Source organism: Somniosus microcephalus, chromosome 4 (assembly GCF_052327205.1).
Source record: "Somniosus microcephalus isolate GS21.2 chromosome 4, FLI_Smic_1.0, whole genome shotgun sequence".
Taxonomy (NCBI): Eukaryota; Metazoa; Chordata; class Chondrichthyes; order Squaliformes; family Somniosidae; genus Somniosus; species Somniosus microcephalus.
The window spans coordinates 97,542,978-97,559,614 of NC_140990.1; the positions used below are offsets into that span (position 1 = coordinate 97,542,978).

Sequence of the window (16,637 nt, forward strand, 5' to 3'; positions counted from 1 at the left end):
CGTGGGCCAGGCCAGCCAATAGGAGAAGAGAATCTCCCTTCATACTTTTGACAGATAGACCTGTCAAATATATGAATGGAAATCACCCCAAAAACACACTAAAACATCAAATACATTTTAGAAAAACCATTTTAAAACGAGTTAAAATTACATTAAATTAAATATCTTGAAAAAATTAAAGTTTTTTACGGGGCTAAAAATAAACTTACCTTTTTTAAAAAGTATTTTAAAATTATAATGAGTGAAATTTTTATTTTTTATTTTTACTTTTTGCAACTCTTATGCTGGTAAAAGTAGGCCTTACGCCTGCTTTTACCAGGCGTAAGATTTCTAAGGGTTTTCAGCGGGCGGAGGTTCTACAGAAAGCAGAGGCCCTTCTCCAGGGCAGGTGTCCGATCTGTCAGGAGCATTCGTGACAGATCGGAAATGCTGGTTTTCAGCGCATGCGCTTCGCATGCCTGAAACCGGTATTTCCGATGTCCCTACGGGTGTGTACACAGCGCGTATCCACCCATAGGTATCGGAAAATACGGGCCATTATATGAACAGGAAATGCTGGACTCAGCCTCTGTGAAGAGAGAACCAAAGTTAACGTTTCAGGTCGATGACCTTTCGTCAGAACCGGAAAAGGTTAGAGATGTAACAGGTTTTAAGCAAGTACAGAGGCCGGGAAAGCGGGGAGGGGAGGAAAGAACAAAAGGGAAGGTCTGTGATCGGGTGGAAAGCAGGAGAGATTAAATGACTAAAGGGATGATGGTGCGAGGCAAAAGGAGATGGTAATGGGACAAGTAAAGAAACAAAAGATGAGTCTAGAGGAGTTGTAAATGGGAATGGCAGAATCATCACCAGTACCTGCTGTCCAAAAAAATGGGAGCAATGGTTATGATCTGAAATTGTTGAACTCGATGTTGAGTCCCGGAAGGTTGTAAAGTGGGGGGCACGGTGGCATAGTGGTTAGCACTGTTGCCTCACAGCGCCAGGGACCCGGGTTCAAATCTGGCCTCGGGCGACTGTCTGTGTGGAGTTTGCACATTCTCCCCGTGTCTGCGTGGGTTTCCTCCCACAGTCCAAAGATGTGCAGGTTAGGTTGATTTGGCTCTGATAAATTGACCCTTAGTGTTAGGGGATTAAATACATGGGGTTACAGGAATAGGGTGGGATATGTGTTGGTGCAGGCTCGATGGGCCGAAATGGCCTCTATCTGCACTGTAGATTCTGTGACTCTGTGAAAGTGCCCAATTGAAAGATGATTAATGTATTGCTGTTTTTAAGCATGGCTGTGTCCACACCCCCACACTTGCAATGCCAAGTGGCCACAAGATTTGGATCAGGAACCACCGCATCCCTCGGGAACCAGTGCAGCAGTGTGGTGGGCTGCCGGTGACCCTGCCCCTCCCCCTGGGGCCAGGGGTGCGCTAGGGTTGGATGCCCCAGGGTCAGGGGGGTCAAGGCATCTCAAGGTCCCGGCAGGGCCCTTGGTTCAGTGGTGGGGAGTGCCCCATGGCGTGAACCGGAGAAAGGGTTAATTAATAACCTTGTAGTAAAGGGGCCTTTAGGGAAGAGTGACCATAATATGATAGAATTTTATATTGAGTTTGAAAGTGATTTAGATAAATCCGAAACTAGGGTCTTAAATCTAAACAAAGCAAACTACTTAGGTATGAGGGGCAAGTTGGCTAAGATAGAACTACATTAAAAGGGTATGACGGTAGACAAGCAATGGCTACCATTTAAAGAATTAATACATAATTCACAACAAATATACATTCCTTTAAGGCACAAAAACTCCACAGGGAAAAGTGGTCAAATCGTGGCTAACAAGAGAAGTTAAAGATAGTATATTAGATCAAAGGAGAAGAGGCTTATAATGTTGTCAAAAAGAGTAGTAAGCCTGAGGATCGGGAGGATTTCAGAATTCAGCAAAGGTGGACCAAGAAATTGATACAGAAAGGGAAAATAGAATATGAGAGTTAACTAGCGAGATACATAAAAACAGACTGTAAAAGCTTCTATAGGTAAGTAAAAAGGAAAAGATTAGCAAAAGTAACTGTGGGTCCCTTACTGGCTGAGACAGGCAAAATTATAATGGGGAGTAAGGAAATGGCAGAGAAATTAAACAATTACTTTGTGTTTGTCTTCACGGAAGAAGACGCCAAAAACTTCCTGGAAATAGTAAAGAACCAAGGGCCTAGCGAGAATGAGGAACTGAAAGAAATTACTATTAGTAAAAAAAAAAGTACTGGAGAAATTAAAAGCCATTAAATCCCCTGGACCTGATGGCCTACATCCTAGGGTTTTGAAAGAGGTGGCTTTAGAGATAGTGGATGCATTGGTGGTCATTTTCCAAAATTCCATAGATTCTAGAATGGTTCCTGTGGATTGGAAGGTAGCAAATATAACCCCACTATTTAAGAAAGGAGGGAGAGAGAAAACGGGGAACTACAGACCAGTTAGCCTGACATCAGTAGTAGGGAAAATTAGGGCCCGTGGGATTGGGGGTAATATATTAGCATGGATTGAGGATTGGTTAACGGACAGAAAACAGAGAGTAGGAATAAACGGGTCGTTTTCGGGTCGGCAGGCTGTAACTAGTTGGGTACCGCAAGGACCAGTGCTTGGGCCTCAGCTATTCACAATCTATATCAATGATTTGGATGAAGGGACCAAATGTAATACATCCAAGTTTGCTGATGATACAAAGCGAGGTGGGATTGTAAGTTGTGAGGAGGATGCAAAGAGGCTTCAAGGGGATATAGACAGGCTAAGTGAGTGGGCAAGAACATGGCAAATGGAATATAATGTGGAGAAATGCGACGTTATCCACTTTGGTAGGAAAAATAGCAAAGCAGAGTATATTTTAAATGGTGAGAGATTGGGAAATGTTGGTGTTCAGAGGGACCTAGGTGTCCTTGTACACGAATCACTGAAAGTTAACATGCAGGTACAGCAAGCAGTTAGGAAAGCAAATGGTATGTTGGCCTTTATTACAAGAGGATTTGAGTATAAGAGTAAAGGCATCTTACTGCAATTATATAGGGCCCTGGTGAGACCACACCTGGAGTGTTGTGTACAGCTTTGGTCTCCTTACCTCAGGAAGGATATACTTGTCATAGAGGGAGTGCAATGAAGGTTCACCAGACTGGTTCCTGGGATGGGGGGATTGTCCTATGAGGAGAGATTGAGGAGACGAGGCCTATATTCTCTAGAGTTTAGAAGAATGAGAGGTGATCTCATTGAAATGTAGAAAATTCTTACAGGGCTTGACAGGGTAGGTGCGGGGAGGATGTTTCCCCTGTCTGGGGAGTCCAGAACCAGGGGTCACAGTCTCAGGATAAGGGGTCGGCCATTTAGGACTGAGATGAGGAGAAATTTCTTCACTCAGAGGGTGGTGAATCTTTGGAATTCTCTACCCCAGAGGGCTGTGGAGGCTCAGTCATTGAGTATGTTCAAGACAGATCGATAGATTTTTGGATATTAAAGGAATCAAGGGATATGGGGATAGTGCAGGAAAGTGGAGATGAGGTAGAAGATCAGCCATGATCTTATTGAATGGCGGAGCTGGCTCGAGAGGCCGAATGGCCTACCCCTGCTCCTAATTTCTTATGTTCCTATGAACTTCCTCTCTGCTCTTCCAGCCTCACCAGTGTCCAGTGGCACCGTGGCCCCTTGGCCCACGCTCAGCCCACCGGCTGTACCGGGAGGAGGGCGCAGCCAAGATCCTGGTACCTCAGCCTCCGCACCGAACACTGGCAGCCTCTCCAAGCAAGGTGAGGGTGGGGGTGGCAGAACGGACAGGTCACAGAGCACCCCCTCTGTAACTGGCTCATTCCACGACCCTCTTTTCCCCCCCCCCCGCCCCACTGTACCCTGTGTAAATGACTCATTCTTCCCCCCGCTCAGCTCCTCTCGACACGTGCTGTGCCGTGTGCAGTAAGGAGAACGTGACCGTCCACTGCCAGAGCTGCTCCTGCTTGCTGTGCGGGGACTGCGACAGCCTGTACCACCGCCACCCGGCGCGGGTTGGTCACCAGAGGACGCCGCTATGGAGGGGGCGGCCGAGCCATCCCGGCGCACCACCGTCCAGGTACCGCACCCGGGAGTGGCCTTAAGAGTTGGCGGGGAGGAGTCCGAGCTGGGGAAAACGTGGGCTGGGGTGGGGAAGCTGGGTCTGGGCTTGAGACTTGGAGGCTCGGGAGCTCGAGTCAGGGCCTGGGTCTCTGTGGCAGGGAGCCCTCGCCTGATGGACCTGTGGGGTTAGTGGGGAGCCCGGGCCTCAGGGATTGAGGTGGGGGGTGCCTGGTCTTGGGCTTGGGCTTGGGTCTGGGCCTGGGGGACTGTGGGATGGAGTGTTGCCTGAGCCTAGCGGACTTTGTGGGCCGGAGCCTGGGCCTGGGGGTCTGTGTGAGGTTTGGGTGGCTGGGCCTGGGGGACTGTGGGGGGTGGGCAGGGGAGACTGCAGGACTGGGTGTGTTGGGGGAGCCTGGGCCTCGGGGACTGGGTGTGGGGGGAGCCTGGGCCTCGGGGACTGGGTGTGTGGGGGGAGCCTGGGCCTGGGGGACTGTGTGTGGGGGGGAGCCTGGGCCTGGGGGACTGGGTGTGTGGGGAGCCTGGGTCTGGGGGACTGGGTGTGTGGGGGGAGCCTGGGGGACTGTGTGTGGGGGGGAGCCTGGGCCTGGGGGACTGTGTGTGGGGGGGAGCCTGGGCCTGGGGGACTGGGTGTGGGGGGAGCCTGGGCCCGGGGGGACTGGGTGTGTGGGGGGGAGCCTGGGCCTGGGGGACTGGGTGTGTGGGGGGTGCCTGGGCCTGGGGGACTGGGTGTGTGGGGGGTGCCTGGGCCTGGGGGACTGAGTGTGTGGGGGGAGCCTGGGCCTGGGGGACTGGGTGTGTGGGGGGAGCCTGGGCCTGGGGGACTGGGTGTGTGGGGGGAGCCTGGGCCTCGGGGACTGGGTGTGTGGGGGGAGCCTGGGCCTGGGGGACTGGGTGTGTGGGAGGAGCCTGGGCCTGGGGGACTGGGTGTGTGGGGGGAGCCTGGGCCTGGGGGACTGGGTGTGTGGGGGGAGCCTGGGCCTGGGGGACTGGGTGTGTGGGGGGAGCCTGGGCCTGGGGGACTGGGTGTGTGGGGTTGAGTCTGGGCCTGGGGGACTGGGTGTGTGGGGTTGAGTCTGGGCTTTGGGGACTGGGTGTGTGGGGTTGAGCCTGGGCCTGGGGGACTGTGTGTGTGGGGCGAGCCTGGGCCTAGGGGACTGGGTGTGTGGGGGGAGCCTGGGCCTCGGGGACTGGGTGTGTGGGGCGAGCCTGGGCCTGGGGGACTGGGTGTGTGGGGGGAGCCTGGGCCTGGGGGACTGGGTGTGTGGGGGGAGCCTGGGCCTGGGGGACTGGGTGTGTGGGGGGAGCCTGGGCCTCGGGGACTGGGTGTGTGGGGGGAGCCTGGGGGACTGGGTGTGTGGGGTTGGGCCTGGGGGACTGGGTGTGTGGGAGGAGCCTGGGCCTGGGGGACTGGGTGTGGGGGGGGGAGCCTGGGGGACTGTGTGTGTGGGGGGAGCCTGGGTCTGGGGGACTGGGTGTGTGGGGGGAGCCTGGGCCTGGGGGACTGCTGGGGGACTGTGTGTGTGGGGGGAGCCTGGGTCTGGGGGACTGGGTGTGTGGGGGGGGGGGACTGGGTGTGTGGGGTTGAGCCTGGGCCTGGGGGACTGGGGGACTGGGTGTGTGGGGGGAGCCTGGGCCTGGGGGACTGGGTGTGTGGGGGGAGCCTGGGCCTAGGGGACTGGGTGTGTGGGGGGAGCCTGGGAGACTGGGTGTGTGGGAGGAGCCTGGGCCTGGGGGACTGGGTGTGGGGGGGGGAGCCTGGGGGACTGTGTGTGTGGGGGGAGCCTGGGTCTGGGGGACTGGGTGTGTGGGGGGAGCCTGGGCCTGGGGGACTGGGTGTGGGGGGGGAGCCTGGGCCTGGGGGACTGGGTGTGTGGGGGGAGCCTGGGCCTGGGGGACTGGGTGTGTGGGGTTGAGCCTGGGCCTGGGGGACTGGGTGTGTGGGGGGAGCCTGGGCCTGGGGGACTGGGTGTGTGGGGGGAGCCTGGGCCTGGGGGACTGGGTGTGTGGGGGGAGCCTGGGCCTAGGGGACTGGGTGTGTGGGGGGAGCCTGGGAGACTGGGTGTGTGGGGGGAGCCTGGGCCTAGGGGACTGGGTGTGTGGGGGGAGCCTGGGCCTGGGGGACTGGGTGTGTGGGGGGAGCCTGGGCCTGGGGGACTGGGTGTGTGGGGTTGAGCCTGGGCCTGGGGGACTGGGTGAGTGGGGGGAGCCTGGGCCTGGGGGACTGGGTGTGTGGGAGGAGCCTGGGCCTGGGGGACTGGGTGTGGGGGGGGAGCCTGGGGGACTGTGTGTGTGGGGGGAGCCTGGGTCTGGGGGACTGGGTGTTGGGGGAGCCTGGGCCTGGGGGACTGGGTGTGGGGGGGGAGCCTGGGCCTGGGGGACTGGGTGTGTGGGGGGAGCCTGGGGGACTGGGTGTGTGGGGTTGAGCCTGGGCCTGGGGGACTGGGTGTGTGGGGGGAGCCTGGGCCTGGGGGACTGGGTGTGTGGGAGGAGCCTGGGCCTGGGGGACTGGGTGTGGGGGGGGGAGCCTGGGGGACTGTGTGTGTGGGGGGAGCCTGGGTCTGGGGGACTGGGTGTGTTGGGGGAGACTGGGCCTGGGGGACTGGGTGTGTGGGGGGCGCCTGGGCCTGGGGGAGTGGGTGTGTGGGGTTGAGCCTGGGCCTGGGGGACTGGATGTGTGGGGGGAGCCTGGGCCTGGGGGACTGGGTGTGTGGGGGGAGCCTGGGCCTGGGGGACTGGGTGTGTGGGGGGAGCCTGGGGGACTGGGTGTGGGGGGAGCCTGGGCCCGGGGGGACTGGGTGTGTGGGGGGAGCCTGGGCCTGGGGGACTGGGTGTGTGGGGGGAGCCTGGGGGGAGCCTTTGCCCGGGGGGACTGGGTGTGTGGGGTTGAGCCTGGGCCTGGGGGACTGGGTGTGTGGGGGGAGCCTGGGCCTGGGGGACTTTGTGGGGAGCCTGGGCCTAGGGGACTGGGTGTGTGGGGTTGAGCCTGGGCCTGGGGGACTGGGTGTGTGGGGGGAGCCTGGGCCTAGGGGACTGTGTTGAGCACCAATTGGAAGAAGCACCGAGGGTAGCAAGGGCTCAGAATGTACTCTGGGTGGGGGACTTCAATGTCCATCACCAAGAGTGGCTCAGTAACACCACTGCTGACTGAACTGGCCGAGTCCTGAAGGACATCGCTGCCAGACTGGGCCTGCGACAGGTGGTGAGAGAACCAACACGAGGGAAAAACCTACTTGACCTCGTCCTCACCAATCTACCTATCGCAGATGCATCTGTCCATGACAGTATTGGTAGCAGTGACCACCGCACGGTCATTGTGGAGACAAAGTCCCGTCTTCACACTGAGGACACCCTCCATCGTGTTGTGTGGCACTACCACCGTGCTAAATGGGATAGACTCAGAACAGATCTAGAAGCTCAAAACTGGACATCCATGAGGTGCTGTGGGCCATCAGCAGCAGCAGAATTGTATTCCACCACAATCTGTAACCTCATGGCCCGGCATATCCCTCACCCTACCATTACCATCAAGCCAGGGGACCAATCCTGGTTCAATAAGGAGTGTAGAAGAGCATGCCAGGAGCAGCACCAGGCGTACCTAAAAATGAGGTGCCAACCTGGGGAAGCTGCATCACATGACTACATGCATGCTAAACAGCGGAAGCAGCATGCTATAGACAGGGCTAAGCGATCCCAAAACCAACAGATCAGATCAAAGCTCTGCAGTCCTGCCACATCCAGTCATGAATGGTGGTGGACCATTAAACAACTAACGGGAGGAGGAGGCTCCATGAACATTTCATCCTGATTGCAGAGCCCAGCACGTGAGTGCAAAAGACAAGGCTGAAACATTTGCAACCATCTTCAGCCAGAAGTGCCGAGTGGATGATCCATCTCGGCCTCCTCCTGATGTCCCCACCATCACACAAGCCAGTCTTCAGCCAATTCGATTCACTCCACGTGATAGCAAGAAATGGCTGAGCGCACTGGATACAGCAAAGGCTATGGGCCCCGACAGCACCCCGGCTGTCGTACTGAAGACTTGTGCTCCAGAACTAGCCACGCCTCTAGCCAAGCTGTTCCAGTACAGCTACAACACTGGCATCTATCCGACAATGTGAAAAACTGCCCAGGTATATCCTGTCCACAAAAAACAGGACAAATCCAACCCAGCCAATTACCGCCCCATCAGTCTACTCTCAATCATCAGCAAAGTGATGGAAGGTGTCATCGACAGTGCTATCAAGCGGCACTTACTCACCAATAACCTGCTCACTGATGCTCAGTTTGGGTTCCGCCAGGACCACTCGGCTCCCAACATCATTATAGCCTTGGCCCAAACATGGACAAAGGAGCTGAATTCCAGAGGTGAGATGAGAGTGACTGCCCTTGACATCAAGGCAGCATTTGACTGAGTGTGGCCTCAAGGAGCCCTAGTAAAACTGAAGTCAATGGGAATCAGGGGGAAAACGCTCCACTGGCTGGAGTCATACCTAGCACAAAGGTGGTTGTGGTGATTGAAGGTCAATCATCACAGCCCTAGGGCATCGCTGCAGGAGTTTCTCAGGGCAGTCTCCTAGGCCCAACCATCTTCAGCTGCTTCATCAATGACCTTCCCTCCAACATAAGGTCAGAAGTGGGGCTGTTCGCTGATGACTGCACAGTGTTCAGTGCCATTCACAACTCAGATAATGAAGCAGTCCATGCCCGCATGCAACAAGACCTGGACGACATTCAGGCTTAGGCTTATAAGTGGCAGGTAACATTTGTGCCAGACAAGTGCCAGGCAATGACTATCTCCAACAAGAGCGAATATAACCACCGCCCCTTGACATTCAATGGCATTACCATCGCCGAATCCCCCACCATCAACATCCTGGGGGTCACCATTGACCAGAAACTTAACCACATAAATACTGTGGCTATAAAAGCAGGTCAGAGGCTAGGTTTTCTGCGGCAAGTGTCTTACCTCCTGACTCCCCAAAGCCTTTCCACCATCTATAAGGCACAAGTAAGGAGTGTGATGGCATACTCTCCACTTGCCTGGATGAGTGCAGCTCCAACAACACTCAAGAAGCTCGACACCATCCAGGACAAAGCAGCCCGCTTGATTGGCACCCATTCCACCACCTTAAACATTCACTCCCTCCACCACCGGCGTACCGTGGCTACAGTGTGTACCATCTACCAGATGCACTGCAGCAACTCGCCAAGGCTTCTTCGGCAGCACCTCCCAAACCTGCGACCTCTACCACCTAGAAGGACAAGGGCAGTAGACGCATGGGAGCACCACCACCTCCAAGTCACACACCATCCTGACTTGGAAGTATATCGCCGTTCCTTCATCGTCACTGGGTTAAAATCCTGGAACTCCCTAACAGCATTGTGGGAGTACCATCACCTCACGGACTGCAGAGGTTCACGAAGGCGGCTCGCCACCACCTTCTCAAGGGCAATTAGGGACGGGCAATAAATGCTGGCCTTGCCAGTAACGCTCACATCCCAATCCCAGGAACAAATATAAAACAAATGAGTTAATTGAAGCCCATGTCTCTGTTCTTGTTACAGTGAGGGGCCGGATGGACATTCACCTAGTGTGCCGACACCGTCAGCCGCGAGCCAATCGCCAGGCCTTACTGGTGCTGTGTCAACGACGACGCCCCCCCACATCGGAGCCAGAGGAGGCGACCAGGATCGTGGCCAAACCCGGACTAGGCCGGAGGAGCATGAGCGCCGAGCAGCAGGGCTACTGGCCCTCCCTGCCCAGGCCCGATCGACGCCCCTCGGACCTGACCGCGTCCAGCCTGCCCCGCCTGCCATGGACCTGCGCCAGCTGCCACCTCGACAACGAGGCCCGGGCCGTGCTGTGCGGGGGCTGCGAGCGCCCACGGGCCAGCCGGGCCCCTGGGGCAGGAGAGACGAGAGCCGCCGCCGCCGCCCCCAGGACGCGCTGGGGCTGCCAGGCCTGCACCTTTCAGAACGAGCCCACCTCTGTGTTGTGCTGCGCCTGCGACAGGCCCAGGCTGGCGGGCAGGCCCAACTTCGCTCCTGGGACAAAGCCGGTGGCAGGCAGCTTGGCGCCTGCTCCGCCACCGCCGCCCTCCCACCAGGTAACCGTCTCGAACGATCTGTAACGGGCACCGCCCCCACTCCCAGTCACCTGTCCCCCCGCCCCGTCCATCCATACCCCCCTCTCGTCTCCCTCCGTCTCCCCACCTCCCCGTTCCTCCGTCTCCCCACCTCCCCGTTCCTCCGTCTCCCCCCCTCCCCGTTCCTCCGTCTCCCCCCCTCCCCGTTCCTCCGTCTCCCCCCCCTCCCCGTTCCTCCGTCTCCCCCCCTCCCCGTTCCTCCGTCTCCCCCCCTCCCCGTTCCTCCGTCTCCCCCCCTCCCCGTTCCTCCGTCTCCCCCCCTCCCCGTTCCTCCGTCTCCCCCCTCCCCGTTCCTCCGTCTCCCCCCCTCCCCGTTCCTCCGTCTCCCCCCCTCCCCGTTCCTCCGTCTCCCCCCTCCCCGTTCCTCCGTCTCCCCCCCCTCCCCGTTCCTCCGTCTCCCCCCCCTCCCCGTTCCTCCGTCTCCCCCCTCCCCGTTCCTCCGTCTCCCCCCTCCCCGTTCCTCCGTCTCCCCCCTCCCCGTTCCTCCGTCTCCCCCCTCCCCGTTCCTCCGTCTCCCCCCTCCCCGTTCCTCCGTCTCCCCCCTCCTCCGTCTCCCCCCTCCCCGTTCCTCCGTCTCCCCCCCTCCCCGTTCCTCCGTCTCCCCCCCTCCCCGTTCCTCCGTCTCCCCCCCTCCCGTTCCTCCGTCTCCCCCTCCCCGTTCCTCCGTCTCCCCCCTCCCCGTTCCTCCGTCTCCCCCCCTCCCCGTTCCTCCGTCTCCCCCCCTCCCCGTTCCTCCGTCTCCCCCCCTCCCCGTTCCTCCGTCTCCCCCCCTCCCCGTTCCTCCGTCTCCCCCCCTCCCCGTTCCTCCGTCTCCCCCCCTCCCCGTTCCTCCGTCTCCCCCCCTCCCCGTTCCTCCGTCTCCCCCCCTCCCCGTTCCTCCGTCTCCCCCCCTCCCCGTTCCTCCGTCTCCCCCCCTCCCCGTTCCTCCGTCTCCCCCCCTCCCCGTTCCTCCGTCTCCCCCCCTCCCCGTTCCTCCGTCTCCCCCCCTCCCCGTTCCTCCGTCTCCCCCCCTCCCCGTTCCTCCGTCTCCCCCCTCCCCGTTCCTCCGTCTCCCCCCTCCCCGTTCCTCCGTCTCCCCCCCTCCCCGTTCCTCCGTCTCCCCCCCTCCCCGTTCCTCCGTCTCCCCCCCTCCCCGTTCCTCCGTCTCCCCCCCTCCCCGTTCCTCCGTCTCCCCCCCTCCCCGTTCCTCCGTCTCCCCCCCTCCCCGTTCCTCCGTCTCCCCCCCTCCCCGTTCCTCCGTCTCCCCCCCTCCCCGTTCCTCCGTCTCCCCCCTCCCCGTTCCTCCGTCTCCCCCCCTCCCCGTTCCTCCGTCTCCCCCCCTCCCGTTCCTCCGTCTCCCCCCTCCCCGTTCCTCCGTCTCCCCCCTCCCCGTTCCTCCGTCTCCCCCCCTCCCCGTTCCTCCGTCTCCCCCCCTCCCCGTTCCTCCGTCTCCCCCCCTCCCGTTCCTCCGTCTCCCCCCCTCCCCGTTCCTCCGTCTCCCCCCTCCCCGTTCCTCCGTCTCCCCCCCTCCCCGTTCCTCCGTCTCCCCCCCTCCCCGTTCCTCCGTCTCCCCCCTCCCCGTTCCTCCGTCTCCCCCCTCCCCGTTCCTCCGTCTCCCCCCTCCCCGTTCCTCCGTCTCCCCCCCTCCCCGTTCCTCCGTCTCCCCCCCTCCCCGTTCCTCCGTCTCCCCCCCTCCCCGTTCCTCCGTCTCCCCCCCTCCCCGTTCCTCCGTCTCCCCCCCTCCCCGTTCCTCCGTCTCCCCCCCTCCCCGTTCCTCCGTCTCCCCCCCTCCCCGTTCCTCCGTCTCCCCCCTCCCCGTTCCTCCGTCTCCCCCCCTCCCCGTTCCTCCGTCTCCCCCCCTCCCCGTTCCTCCGTCTCCCCCCCTCCCCGTTCCTCCGTCTCCCCCCCCTCCCGTTCCTCCGTCTCCCCCCCTCCCCGTTCCTCCGTCTCCCCCCCTCCCCGTTCCTCCGTCTCCCCCCTCCCCGTTCCTCCGTCTCCCCCCCTCCCCGTTCCTCCGTCTCCCCCCCCTCCCCGTTCCTCCGTCTCCCCCCTCCCCGTTCCTCCGTCTCCCCCCCTCCCCGTTCCTCCGTCTCCCCCCCTCCCCGTTCCTCCGTCTCCCCCCCTCCCCGTTCCTCCGTCTCCCCCCCTCCCCGTTCCTCCGTCTCCCCCCCTCCCCGTTCCTCCGTCTCCCCCCCTCCCCGTTCCTCCGTCTCCCCCCCTCCCCGTTCCTCCGTCTCCCCCCTCCCCGTTCCTCCGTCTCCCCCCCTCCCCGTTCCTCCGTCTCCCCCCCTCCCCGTTCCTCCGTCTCCCCCCCTCCCCGTTCCTCCGTCTCCCCCCCTCCCCGTTCCTCCGTCTCCCCCCCTCCCCGTTCCTCCGTCTCCCCCCCTCCCCGTTCCTCCGTCTCCCCCCCTCCCCGTTCCTCCGTCTCCCCCCCTCCCCGTTCCTCCGTCTCCCCCCCTCCCCGTTCCTCCGTCTCCCCCCCTCCCCGTTCCTCCGTCTCCCCCCCTCCCCGTTCCTCCGTCTCCCCCCCCTCCCCGTTCCTCCGTCTCCCCCCCTCCCCGTTCCTCCGTCTCCCCCCCTCCCCGTTCCTCCGTCTCCCCCCCTCCCCGTTCCTCCGTCTCCCCCCCTCCCCGTTCCTCCGTCTCCCCCCCTCCCCGTTCCTCCGTCTCCCCCCCTCCCCGTTCCTCCGTCTCCCCCCCTCCCCGTTCCTCCGTCTCCCCCCCTCCCCGTTCCTCCGTCTCCCCCCTCCCCGTTCCTCCGTCTCCCCCCCTCCCCGTTCCTCCGTCTCCCCCCCTCCCCGTTCCTCCGTCTCCCCCCCCTCCCCGTTCCTCCGTCTCCCCCCCTCCCCGTTCCTCCGTCTCCCCCCCTCCCCGTTCCTCCGTCTCCCCCCCTCCCCGTTCCTCCGTCTCCCCCCCTCCCCGTTCCTCCGTCTCCCCCCCTCCCCGTTCCTCCGTCTCCCCCCCTCCCCGTTCCTCCGTCTCCCCCCCTCCCCGTTCCTCCGTCTCCCCCCCTCCCCGTTCCTCCGTCTCCCCCCTCCCCGTTCCACCGTCTCCCCCCCTCCCCGTTCCTCCGTCTCCCCCCCTCCCCGTTCCTCCGTCTCCCCCCCTCCCCGTTCCTCCGTCTCCCCCCCTCCCCGTTCCTCCGTCTCCCCCCCTCCCCGTTCCTCCGTCTCCCCCCCTCCCCGTTCCTCCGTCTCCCCCCCTCCCCGTTCCTCCGTCTCCCCCCCTCCCCGTTCCTCCGTCTCCCCCCCTCCCCGTTCCTCCGTCTCCCCCCCTCCCCGTTCCTCCGTCTCCCCCCCCTCCCCGTTCCTCCGTCTCCCCCCCTCCCCGTTCCTCCGTCTCCCCCCCTCCCCGTTCCTCCGTCTCCCCCCCCTCCCCGTTCCTCCGTCTCCCCCCCTCCCCGTTCCTCCGTCTCCCCCCCTCCCCGTTCCTCCGTCTCCCCCCATCCCCGTTCCTCCGTCTCCCCCCATCCCCGTTCCTCCGTCTCCCCCCCATCCCCGTTCCTCCGTCTCCCCCCCTCCCCGTTCCTCCGTCTCCCCCCTCCCCGTTCCTCCGTCTCCCCCCCTCCCCGTTCCTCCGTCTCCCCCCTCCCCGTTCCTCCGTCTCCCCCCTCCCCGTTCCTCCGTCTCCCCCCTCCCCGTTCCTCCGTCTCCCCCCCTCCCCGTTCCTCCGTCTCCCCCCCTCCCCGTTCCTCCGTCTCCCCCCCTCCCCGTTCCTCCGTCTCCCCCCCTCCCCGTTCCTCCGTCTCCCCCCCCTCCCCGTTCCTCCGTCTCCCCCCTCCCCGTTCCTCCGTCTCCCCCCCTCCCCGTTCCTCCGTCTCCCCCCCTCCCCGTTCCTCCGTCTCCCCCCCTCCCCGTTCCTCCGTCTCCCCCCCTCCCCGTTCCTCCGTCTCCCCCCCTCCCCGTTCCTCCGTCTCCCCCCCCTCCCCGTTCCTCCGTCTCCCCCCCCTCCCCGTTCCTCCGTCTCCCCCCCTCCCCGTTCCTCCGTCTCCCCCCCCCTCCCCGTTCCTCCGTCTCCCCCCCTCCCCGTTCCTCCGTCTCCCCCCCTCCCCGTTCCTCCGTCTCCCCCCCTCCCCGTTCCTCCGTCTCCCCCCCTCCCGTTCCTCCGTCTCCCCCCCTCCCCGTTCCTCCGTCTCCCCCCCTCCCCGTTCCTCCGTCTCCCCCCCTCCCCGTTCCTCCGTCTCCCCCCCTCCCCGTTCCTCCGTCTCCCCCCCTCCCCGTTCCTCCGTCTCCCCCCCTCCCCGTTCCTCCGTCTCCCCCCCTCCCCGTTCCTCCGTCTCCCCCCCTCCCCGTTCCTCCGTCTCCCCCCCTCCCCGTTCCTCCGTCTCCCCCCCTCCCCGTTCCTCCGTCTCCCCCCTCCCCGTTCCTCCGTCTCCCCCCCCTCCCCGTTCCTCCGTCCCCGTCTCGCCATCGCCACCCCCCGTCCCCGTCTCGCCATCGCCACCCCCCGTCGTCTTCCTCCCCTCCCCGTCCCTCCGTCTCCCCCCCCCCCCCTTCCCGTCCCTCCGTCTCCCTCCCCTTGCAATAGGGCTTTGGCCTCCATTGCCCCTCTTACTGCCTTTTAGACCAGTGGCTCGTCAAGTGAGATTCTTGTGCTCGACCTGTGTCCTACCGTCCGTCCTGTGTTGGTGTTGTGCTAAACGTCTTTCCCCCTTACCTTCTCCCTTGCCCTTCTCTCCCACGCCCCAATTATACTCTCCCCTCCTCTCCTGAAGATGGTTGGGGGCGGGGGGAGGGGAAACAGATCATCTGTTCTTTCAATACCACATCTATTCACAATGTAAGAGCCCAGTGAGTGTTAGCTGGGTATTCAACCACGGGGACCATCACAGACAAGCCAGATGCTGCCCATACGAGCGCACGCATATATGCACATCCAGTTCCCAGTGAGGGCCACTAGCTCGTGATCAGGAGCCACCACCCTTGCTGATTTTATTGCCCTCCCATAGGGGGCGATGAGTCAAATTGTAGCCCCGTCCCCGATTGGGATCTGCTCACTCAGCACAGACCTGGATGGACGGAACCTGGGCTCTTCCTGCTGTGTGTGGGGCTCAGTACCATGCTGAGCGTGCATTCACTCACCGAGCCATCGTTTTTGGGAGGGGGGGGTGGGGGGGCGGGGAGGGGTGGTGTTTATACGAGCACTGGCCAGCGCGGTGGTCCACCTGAGAGGGCAGACGGGGTCCCTCGGTTTAACGTCTCATCCGAAAGACGGCACCTCCGACAGTGCAGCACTCCCTTAGTACCACACTGGAGTGTCAGCCTAGCTTTATGTGCTCAAGTCCCTGAAGTGGGACTATGAACCCACAACCGTCAGACTCGGAGATGAAGTGCGCTACCAACTTCAGTAACCAAGTAACTTAATCAAACTGTAACCCACCCCCCCGTCACTTGCCTTGCAGGCTCCTGAAACCCAGCAGCTACCTTAGCTGAGCAAAGGGGCCAGGGGGGTGGGGTCGGGCCGCAGGGCAAACAAGCCCCACCCACCTCCCTGTCTGCTCCAAGTCAGGGCAAGCGCTACGTCCTGTAACCTTCCCTCGTGTCTCCACCATGGTCCAGTGAGCCTCACTCTCGCCTCAGAGTCCAGAGACTCGAACCCCATAATCTAGGGCTGACCCACCCTCGGTGCCAGTACCGAGGGAGTGCTGCCCTGTCGGAGAGGCCGTCTTTCGGATGAGACGTTAAACCGAGGGCCCCCGTCTGCCTTCTCGGGTGTTCATAAATGACTTCAGGTCCACTATTTTGTAGAAGAGCCAGGGTGTCCCGGGGCCAGTATTTATCCCCCTCCAAACAACATCACTAAAAAAAAATACAGATTGTGGTTATTATCACATCGCTGTTTGTGGGATCTTGCTTTGCTCAAATTGGCTGCCACGTTTCCTGCATTACAACAGTGACTCCACTTCAAAAAAAATAAAGTGCTGGCTTGGCTGTGAAGTGGTTTGAGATGTCCCAAGGTGGTGAAAGGTGCTATATAAATGCAAGTCTTGTCTCTCTTTGAACCCCTGCACCCACCCGCCGACCCCCCCCCCCCCAAAAACAGGTCGCTGGCTGGGAATGCCAACACTGCACGTTCCGCAATCTGCAACCCGGCAGGATCTGCGAGGTATGCAACCGAACCAGTGCCCGCGGGCAGGACGCAGACCCCTGGCCCGCCGGGCTGGTGTCCAGCCCCCACCCCAAGATCCAGAAGCTGGAGGAGCGGCCGGAGCCTCCGGGGGAGGGGTCTGGCGGCCCAGATGGTGCGGCGGCCGCGGGAGGAGGAGGAGCTGCCGTCGCGGACCGCATCGCCGAGCTGGCCAGGCAGGAGGACATGCGCGCGGCTGGGCTGCGCCTCGTGCACATGATCCGCGTAAGTAGGCCGCCATCTTGAATCGCGCTCGCTCGAACCCTCCCCCCAGTGGGGATGTCTCCCAGCTCTACTT

At 61.9% G+C, this 16,637-nt stretch overlaps 1 protein-coding gene across 1 annotated transcript in view; it reads left to right on the forward strand.

Annotated features, from left to right (window-relative positions):
• The window catches only part of rnf31 (ring finger protein 31), a 132,190-nt gene that overhangs the window by 75,007 nt on the left and 40,546 nt on the right, over positions 1-16,637 (forward strand). The window contains 5 exon segments of the mRNA XM_085984117.1: positions 3,636-3,767; positions 3,901-4,084; positions 9,655-9,904; positions 9,906-10,196; positions 16,256-16,584. Of these exon segments, the coding sequence (XP_085840243.1) occupies positions 3,636-3,767; positions 3,901-4,084; positions 9,655-9,904; positions 9,906-10,196; positions 16,256-16,584 (1,186 nt within the window).